General features: G+C 43.7%; 2 protein-coding genes across 2 annotated transcripts in view; one reads left to right on the forward strand and one right to left on the reverse strand.

Moving 5' to 3' along the window:
* Positions 1–1,547, forward strand: part of LOC116883586 — a 48,379-nt gene extending 46,832 nt beyond the window's left edge. Inside the window, exon 4 of the mRNA XM_032884766.1 lies at positions 1,217–1,547. Coding sequence (XP_032740657.1) covers positions 1,217–1,537 — 321 coding nt within the window. The 3' untranslated portion in view covers positions 1,538–1,547. The remainder of the gene's footprint in view (positions 1–1,216) is intronic.
* A 4,994-nt stretch (positions 1,548–6,541) lies between these two features.
* Positions 6,542–7,007, reverse strand: LOC116883569 (histone H2B type 1-C/E/F/G/I). The gene has a single exon (XM_032884751.1). The coding sequence runs from the start codon at positions 6,969–6,971 to the stop codon at positions 6,591–6,593; it is 381 nt and encodes a 126-aa protein (XP_032740642.1). The 5' UTR covers positions 6,972–7,007; the 3' UTR covers positions 6,542–6,590.
* Positions 7,008–9,188: the final 2,181 nt, after the last annotated feature.

Consider the following 9,188-nt stretch of genomic DNA (forward strand, 5'->3'; position numbering starts at 1 on the left):
AAACTCACAGTCTTTGAATTCTGCAGGGCTCTTTTAAAAGGGTGATTCTGAAACATTGTTTTGGGTCATAGACTCATTTGTAGAGCAGAAGAAACTATTCTGTGCCTTTCTAGAGAGTAATGTAGCTCTGGAGACCAATATGTAAGTATTGACTGTATTAGCATTTTATGAAAGTATTTTAAAAATCAACTTGGTGAGGTATTATTATGCAACTTTTCACATGAAACCATCAAATCCTTTGACTAAGAACTGTCAGTGTGTGGTGGGTGGTGTGCATGATATTTTGAGGTATGTTTAACCATGATGTGCTAAGGATAATAGATTTTCTGTGTAATATTTATTGACTAAAAACATACACGCAGGAAATCCTGAGATTCATTGAAGGCATAGTAAAAACAGAGAGCACCACCCCCATCCTCATGCCCAGAACCCCTGATGTCTATGTGTAATTAAAGCACAAGAGTCACACCTTTGGGAAAAATATCCACAACATCTTTTAATCTTTTAGCACTACAGTCCTGCAACATTTTGAGGCTTTACTTCCCCCTAGTTAGCCTGAATGCTTAAAAAAAAAAAAAAAAAAAAAAACAGCAAACAAACAACAACAAGAAAACACAGTTCAGATTTGTAGGCATTCCTAAATCAATAAAAATCTCAGAATGGGGAATAGGACATGTTCTTAAAATTGTACTTAAAACCTTAGAGGCAGTGGTTCTAAACCTTCTTAATGCTGACACCCTTTACTACAGCACCTCATGTTGTGATTACCCTCACCCATAAAATTATTTCACTACTTCTTAACTGTAACTTTGCTGCTGTTATGAATTGTAATGTAAATGTCTGATAAACTACTAGGGGAGGGGGGTCCTGATTCATAGGTTCAGAAGGCTAATAATGTATTATTTTCTATTTGGTGAAATAAGAGACAAGTACCAAATTTGTTTTTTACACAATACATAAATTGTATCTATTGAGGGCCGAAAGAATTGCATGAACACATTTAATCCAGTGTGTTAAAATTTTAACTTCAGGCTCTACCTTTGCCTCAGGCCCCGCCTTGTCTTCTCAGCCTTTTCATAGGATAAATGCAAGAGGGGCGGGAATTGACTGTGGTTTCCGCCCCTTCCCTTCCTGTTTTCAAACAGGTCCGCCATGGTACTATAAAAGCAAGGAAGGGCATTAGTTAATACCACTGTGTAGTGAGGTTCGTCATTAGTCTTACGGGATGTCTGGACGCGGTAAAGGCGGTAAGGGCCTGGGCAAAGGCGGCGCTAAGCGCCACCGCAAAGTCCTACGTGACAACATCCAGGGCATTACTAAGCCCGCCATCCGCCGCCTGGCCCGGCGCGGCGGGGTGAAGCGCATCTCCGGCCTCATCTACGAGGAGACCCGCGGTGTGCTGAAGGTGTTCCTGGAGAACGTGATCCGCGACGCCGTCACCTACACGGAGCACGCCAAACGCAAGACCGTCACCGCCATGGATGTTGTCTACGCCCTCAAGCGCCAGGGCCGCACACTCTACGGCTTCGGCGGCTAAGCTTATCCACTTTTTTGCTTAACATCACTCAAGCCAAAGGCCCTTTTCAGGGCCACAACCTTTTCACTTCAAGGAGCTGAGCTAGGTTTGTGAAATCTTCTTGGTCTGTGGGGGATACGGTGATATTAGCAGCACTATGCACTGCGTCCTGCAATCAGTAACTTCTAGAACTATATAATCTCAGGTAGTTAATACAGTGACCTGAGGATTTTACCCCTTCCTATTGTAGGACACAATCCACTATGAACCTTTACAATACGTCATAGGTATTTATTTTTGAGACAGTCAGTTTGATTAGTTTGCCCTGACTTGGTAGTTGCAGGGTGGCCCCTAATTTGATAGCCACCTGCCTGAGCACTGTGGGCTAGGAGTTTTTTTTCTGTGCATAAGTCCAGGTTTTCCAGCATTTACATAGTGGCTTTTACCCATTCGTAAATCCAGTTCCAGGGACCTTCAGAGAGGATGGCTCGAATACATGTGATGGGCATACAGGTACAAGCTACCAGAGAAAGGATATTAAGGTTCTGGTCAGCAGGAGAGAGAGAGAGAGAGAGAGAGAGAGAGAGAGAGAGAGAGAGAGAGAGAGAGAGAGAGAGAGAGAGAGAGAGAGAGAGAGAGAGAGAGAGAGAGAGAGAGAGAGAGAGGACACAGAGAGACAGAGAGAGGACAGAGAGAGAGAGAGAGAGAGAGAGAGAGAGAGAGAGAGAGAGAGAGAGAGATTGATTGCAGAGTCAGAAAGTGGGCTGAAGCGATAAAATCTCATGGCTGCTCAGCTTGCTGCGATTATGTTGGGGTGTTGTTGAAGTATGGGAATGAAACTGATACATCTCATCAAAGGAAAAATTCTCCATATATCTCTAGCTTGGCTTAAGGTGAAACCACCTAGAGTGGTCCTAGGGGTTTCCATTTGGCCAGAGACCAGGATTTTTTTGTAATGGGCCTTCATTGTTACTTTAAATTATATTCACACATAAAACTTATACAAGTGTTTAATCTGCTCTTATCAATAGTTTTCTGGAACGGGGTTGTCTTAGGGTTTTATTGCTGTGAACAGACACCACGATCGAGGCAAAGTCTTACAAAGGGCAACATTTAATTGAGGCTGGCTTGCAGGTTCAGAGGTTCAGTCCATTATCATCAAGACAGGAGAATGGCAGCATCCAGGCAGGCATGGTGCAGAAGGAGCTGAGAGTTCTATATCTCCATCTGAAGTTCTGTCAGCCGAGCTCTCTCTTCCAGGCAACTAGGATGAGTATCTTATAGCCCACACCCACAGTGATATATCTATTCCAACAAGACCACATCTCCTAATAGTGCTACTCCCTGGGCTGAGCATATACAAACCATCACAGGGATGAAGGCATGGGAGGAATGGAGTGGGTGCTGGGACTGTGGCTCAGTGCGTAGTGTTTATTTAGGCAGGCCTAGCATTTTATCTCCAGTATGGCCTTGGTGGCTCATTCTTTAATATCAGCACTCAGGAAATAGAGACTTGAGGGTCAGAGGTCATCATACGCTTTTCAAGGCCCTTAAGGTATAGATGTTATCCTGTCTCAAAACCAACCCCCTCTAATCAATCCAGTCCTTGGAAACCGAGAAACATTGACTATGTATGTTTCCTACTTGAGCTTTCTACAATTTCTTTCCCTGCCTCCCTTCTTTCATTCTTATCATAGCTTCTCTGTGTAACAACTTCGGCCTGGAGCTTGGTCTGTACAGCAGAGTGGCCTCTAGCTCACAGAGATCTGCCTGTCTTTGCCTCCCAAGTACTGGGATTAAAATCATGGGCCACCATGCCCAGCTTTCTCTAACTTCCTAATCTGTAAAATAAGCACCAGAGATTGACATATAAATCTTATATCAGGAAGATTATATCTTATATCAGGGTATCAGGTCCAGGACTTTATTAACTTTAGTCAGCGTTATCAGTTCTCAAAGAATCACCAGAGAATAAACATCAGTGTCCCCTGAGAACTTGGAAAAAATTTTTTTGTTTGTTCATTTGTTACCTTTATATAAGTTTCAGGGGTCAAACTCAGCCCCTCAGGCTCACAGGGCACTTGCTTTAACTATCCTTCCAGCCCTTCCCTTTAACGACTTCGGGGTGGGGGGCGAGGGAGACAGAGAGATAGAGAGAGAGAGAGAGAGAGAGAGAGAGAGAGAGAGAGAGAGAGAGAGAGAAAGGCTCCCAGACCTCATAGTCAATAAAAACAAGGTTTTTGGCTTTGGACCCTGAGACAAGTTAACATATTTTACATTTCAAAGCAGACCTGGCCTCCAGGTTCTCCCAGCACCCATCAGTCTTTACCTGGCATACCCTGTCCCCAACCTGGCTGCCCTTCCCTCTGAGGCTCCTCCCTATGTAATCCAGACATTTTGATCTCCCTGCCTTCTCTTTCCTCTCACTTTTCCCTTTCTGTTCTGTCTTGGTGTGCACCCTTTCTCTCTTTCTCTACTTTATCCTCTCTGTCCATGGTGACTTCTCTGGCCTTGGGGCCAGTGAACTCACCTGAGAGCAGCTTCCCAATAAACCTGCATTTAATATAATCCAGTCTGGCTTGAATTCGTTCATTTAGTCAGAGGAGAAGTAATTTATCAACCAATATGTCCTTCAACAAGCCCAACAGACAATACTCACATCCACTTTGGAGTCTAGATTTTCTTTCTTTCGTTTTTGTAACTATTTTAAAGTAGAATCTCCCTATAGGCAGGCTAGGCCTTGAAAGATAGCTTAGGTAGAGAAAATCTGCACATAACAGAAACCAGAGGGATCATGGGGAATTTCAACCAGTGGGAAAAGATTAAAAAACAAAACAATCAGGGGAGAGGAACCCTGCAAGGTATGAGTTTGGGTTTTATGGAGAGCTAGTGAGCACTACTCCACTGCAATTCTGGTTTTAAGATCAGTGGGATGACTGAAAGGCTTTGAGCAGGCTTAATCAGGAATTCTTTAATAATGAACTACAACAGGCTCAGAGGTACACATTCCAGTGCACAGCAGGCAGTCAGGCTGAAGTCCCTGAGGCCAGCCTGGTTTATTGAGCTTCAGAATTTGTCCCAAGAAACAAACAAGCAAACCACAAACAAGAAAAGAAGAACCAATATGGTAGTAGTTTACATTTATAATTCCATATTTAGAAAAGTGAAGCAGGGGGATTGTTGAGTGTTTTAATTTGGGCTTCATAGTTGAATTACAGGGTAGCCAGGGCTACAGACTGAAACCTTGTTACAAAGAAAATAAAGTCAAACGAAACGAAGGGAAAATATTACCATGAACATTTTAACTCACAGGGATGTTTCAGTATTGTTTCTAAAGTCACTGAGTAAAGTTGACTTCTAAGTTTTAAAGTTGACAGTGAAAAGAAAGGAAAAAAAAAAAAAAACAAAAAACAAAAAACCCAAACCCCATAAATGTGTGTGTGTGTGTGTGTGTGTGTGTGTGTGTGTGTGTGTGTGTGTGTGTGTGTGTGTGTGTGTTCTGCTTGCCCTGGAATGTCTGTAGGTCAGAGAGCCTGTTTCTTAGGTGCTTTCCTACCACCATGTGAGTCTGGGGGACACAACTCAGGTGTTCAGCCTTCACTGCATAAAACTTTATACAGTGAGAAACCTCCTGGATTGCAGCTGCAATTCTGTTACTTTAAAATAAATCGTTTCTTTGTATTTACTTTTAAAGTCTCCTGGATTGCAGCTGCTACTCTGTTACGTTAAAATGGATAGTTTCTTTGTATTTACTTTACTTTTAAAGTCTCCTGGATTGCAGCTGCAACTTTGTTACTTTCAAATGAATAGTTTCTTTGTATTTATTTTACTTTTAAAGCCTAGGAAGGTTGCATAAAGGGACTTACCCAGCCTCAGAAGGGAGCCGTGAAAGAGGCTGGATGGAGGGAAGACTGAAGCCCTCTGGAACTGTGCCTTTAGTTCCATCCCCAGCACCGGTGATACTTCCAACATCCAGCACTTTCTGATACTCCTACTTCTTATTTTTTCTCCCCAACAAGACTTGGCCAGGGTCTTTCCCTGCTGGGACCAATAGCTCAAACTCAGAAGCTGTAGACTCCAGAGCCTGGCAAATTAAAGGAATGGGAGTCCACAGAGCCACACCTAACATTCCATAGCCTTAACTTCATAGAAAGTGATGTGGTTAAATGCTAGGAAATGAATTTTTTTCCCAGTTCTCTTTATAAAACCGAATCAGGAGAGGGCTTTGGAAATTTTCATGGTGTTTAAAAATTACCCAGCAGTTCAGGAAAGGGAAGGAAATTAAATGCTTGCAGGCCTGCCTGCTATTTCCCTTTTAGGTTTACAAACTCCTCCATTTCCTGTAATTAAACAAAGTGAACGTTTAAAAAAAAAAAATGGAGATCTTGTTGCTTCTCCCAAATTTAGTTCATATACAAAAGCCTTGAAATCCAAAAGCTCTAGGCCTTTGGAAGTGAGGACCAGATTAAGAATTAGGAGCGGTAGACCTCGGGCTGGCCCTTCATTGCTGAGACTTTCACCCGGCTGAACTGAGCTCTATCCAGGGCGGCGCCGCATAAAATGGCGACTCGAGCGTCACCGAAAACCAGTTGAACAGACTAGATCACAATCCTGCGTCTTGATCGAAACTAGGAGACACTGGTTAATTAGGTTTATGTTGCTTAGCTAAACCAGACAGTGAACCCACGGTTCTACTGTCTTCTTGTGTTGTTTATTCCCCAGTTAGACCTAGGACAAAAGCCCTGATATATGCGCCATCAGTTTGTACGCTCCGGGACTCTTTCCTGGAACTTCACCTCCGGTAGATGCTAATATTAAACCTAAAGCCTAGCTTGTGACCCATTAATGATTCGTTCCGGGTTCATTACTCCAACAGCAGTAAGGAAATTTACCTTTTCTACTGCAGTACTCAATACCTTTACGTAGGACATTTGGCAGTTTCCACATAAGTAAGAAATGCTTACAATACTTGCGCCTGAACCGACAGGAATCATGAACAAGCGCATAGCTCTCAATTGTGAACTCTTAGGTGGCTCTGAAAAGAGCCTTTGGGTTAGGAGTGAGGTAGAGGAACTCACTTGGAGCTGGTGTACTTGGTGACCGCCTTGGTGCCCTCGGACACCGCGTGCTTGGCCAGCTCCCCGGGCAGCAGCAGGCGCACGGCCGTCTGGATCTCCCGGGACGTGATGGTCGAGCGCTTGTTGTAATGCGCCAGGCGCGACGCCTCGCCCGCGATGCGCTCGAAGATGTCGTTCACGAACGAGTTCATGATGCCCATGGCCTTGGAAGAGATGCCGGTATCCGGGTGCACTTGCTTCAGCACCTTGTACACGTACACCGAATAGCTCTCCTTGCGGCTGCGCTTGCGCTTCTTGCCGTCCTTCTTCTGGGCCTTGGTAACGGCCTTCTTGGAGCCCTTCTTCGGGGCGGGAGCGGACTTGGCGGGCTCAGGCATATTCAGGTGTCTTTCTCGGCAAGAAAAGGAAAATGAATTCTGCAGCAGGGTTTGTTTTTTTGTAGGCAGTCTCATGCAAATTAAGTCTTACTTTCACCCGATCTGATTGGTTAGAGGTTACAAAGGACAGTCTATTCTCCCATTGGTCAAACTCTAACCTTGTAATAATTTTCAAGCGACTATGCCTAACGCTCCTTAATCAGATTGGTTTCTTTTTAAAGGTTTCAAATTAAATTGCTTGTTAAAAAACAAAAACAAAAACAAAAAAACCAAAACCAAAAACAAACAAACAAACAAAAAAAAGAAGTTGCTCTATTTTGAAATTCCAGAAGTTAAAGTTTGCGATCAATTTAATACCAAATATTCTGAAACCATTGAAACGTTCCTGTCAAAACTATTTTAACACTTCAATCCAAGTTTCGGTCCAGTAAAGGAAAAGGAAGAACAGAAAAGATCTAGTCGACCTTCAAGCTTCCCGGAGTTCCCAAGGCAGTGCAATCTAGCCTATAGAAAGGAAAGGTCAGAGTGAAAGTAAACGGTTGGGAGTAAATCTTACAGATGACAAAAGTTAGACGCAGGGATACGACGTCCTGTTTGAAAAGAATAAACAGAACAGTTTAATCGAATTGGAAGATCATGTATTAGGCGAAGGTGGACAGGTGGAATGTACGAGAATTAACATATGAAAGAAGCTAGATTGCTGAGGAAGGTTGGAAATCCTTTACCACAGCCTCTGGGCAACAGCAGGCAACAATACAAACAAACAAACAAACAAACAAACAACAAAAAAGCAAAAAAAAAACCCGCGCGAAAAGACAAAGAAAAAGGCGTGCTGTCCTTTCTGGGAAACTTCCTTCACCCTATTGGCCACTACCTGCTTGGTTGCTTTTCCTTTATTACCTGTCCCTAGTTATTTTGAACCACGTGGCCCTGGTGCAATCCTTTTCCCTGAGACGTCCCTGGAATTTGGTGACCTATGCTCAGCCGACCAGACAACATTTTTTTTTTTTTTTTTTATTAACTTGAGTATTTCTTATTTACATTTTGAATGTTATTCCCTTTCCTGGTTTCCGGGCAAACATCCCCCTAATCCCTCCCCCTCCCCTTCTTTATGGGTGTTCCCCTCCCCACCCTCCACCCATTACCGCCCTCCCCCCAACAATCACGTTCACTGGGGGTTCAGTCTTGGCAGGACCCAGGGCTTCCCCTTCCACTGGTGCTCTTACTAGGATATTCATTGCTACCTATGAGGTCAGAGTCCAGGGTCAGTCCATGTATAGTCTTTAGATAGTGGCTTAGTCCCTGGAAGCTCTAGTTGCTTGGCATTGTTGTTCATATGGGGTCTCGAGCCCCTTCAAGCTCTTCCAGTTCTTTCTCTGATTCCTTCAACGGGGGTCCTATTCTCAGTTCAGTGGTTTGCTGCTGGCATTCGCCTCTGTATTTGCTGTATTCTGGCTGTGACCAGACAACATTTTACATGGTACTGTGGGCTATTCTGTTTCTGACCTCCAAGGTTAACTTAAAAGTATAATCCTCCCCTGTCTATCTCTTCCTCCCTCCCTCCCTCCCTTTCTCCCTTTCTCCTTCCCTCCCTTCCTCTGTAAAGCAATCCCCCCCTCCCCCCCACATTTTCTCAGGTTTTAGCGCGGCTGTTGAACTGTTTGTCTTTCAAACTCTAATAAAATGGGCATTGATCTTCTTAATCTGTTTTTAAGTTCTTGTATTAGTGAGACTAAGAACCCAAAGAGGGAATAGCAGTGTATTGGCTGGTTTTGTGTGTCAACTTGGCACAAACTGGAGTTACCAGAGAGAAAGGAGCCTCCTTTGAGAAAATGCCTCTATGAGATCCAGCTGTAAGTCATTTTCTCAATTAATGATCAAGGTGGGAGGGCCCATGGTGAGTGGTGCTATTCCTGGGCTGATAGTCCTGGGTTCTATAAGACAGCAAACTGAGTAAATCAGGGGAAGCAAGCCAGAAAGTAACATCTCTCCATGGCCTCTGTGTCAGCTCCTGCTTCCTGATCGTAACTTTCTTTGGTGATGAGCAGCAATGTAGACGTGTAAGCTGAATAAAGCCTTTCTTTCCCAATTTGCTTCTTGGTCATGATGTTTTGTGCAGGAATAGAAGCCCTGACTAAGACAACCAGTTTCTTTGGTAAACATCAGAACTAAAATTTTAATTTAGTGGGGGTATCAAAAGAAAAATCTAGCCATTGG

This window comes from Rattus rattus, chromosome 14 (genome assembly GCF_011064425.1).
Source record: "Rattus rattus isolate New Zealand chromosome 14, Rrattus_CSIRO_v1, whole genome shotgun sequence".
NCBI classification, from domain to species: Eukaryota; Metazoa; Chordata; class Mammalia; order Rodentia; family Muridae; genus Rattus; species Rattus rattus.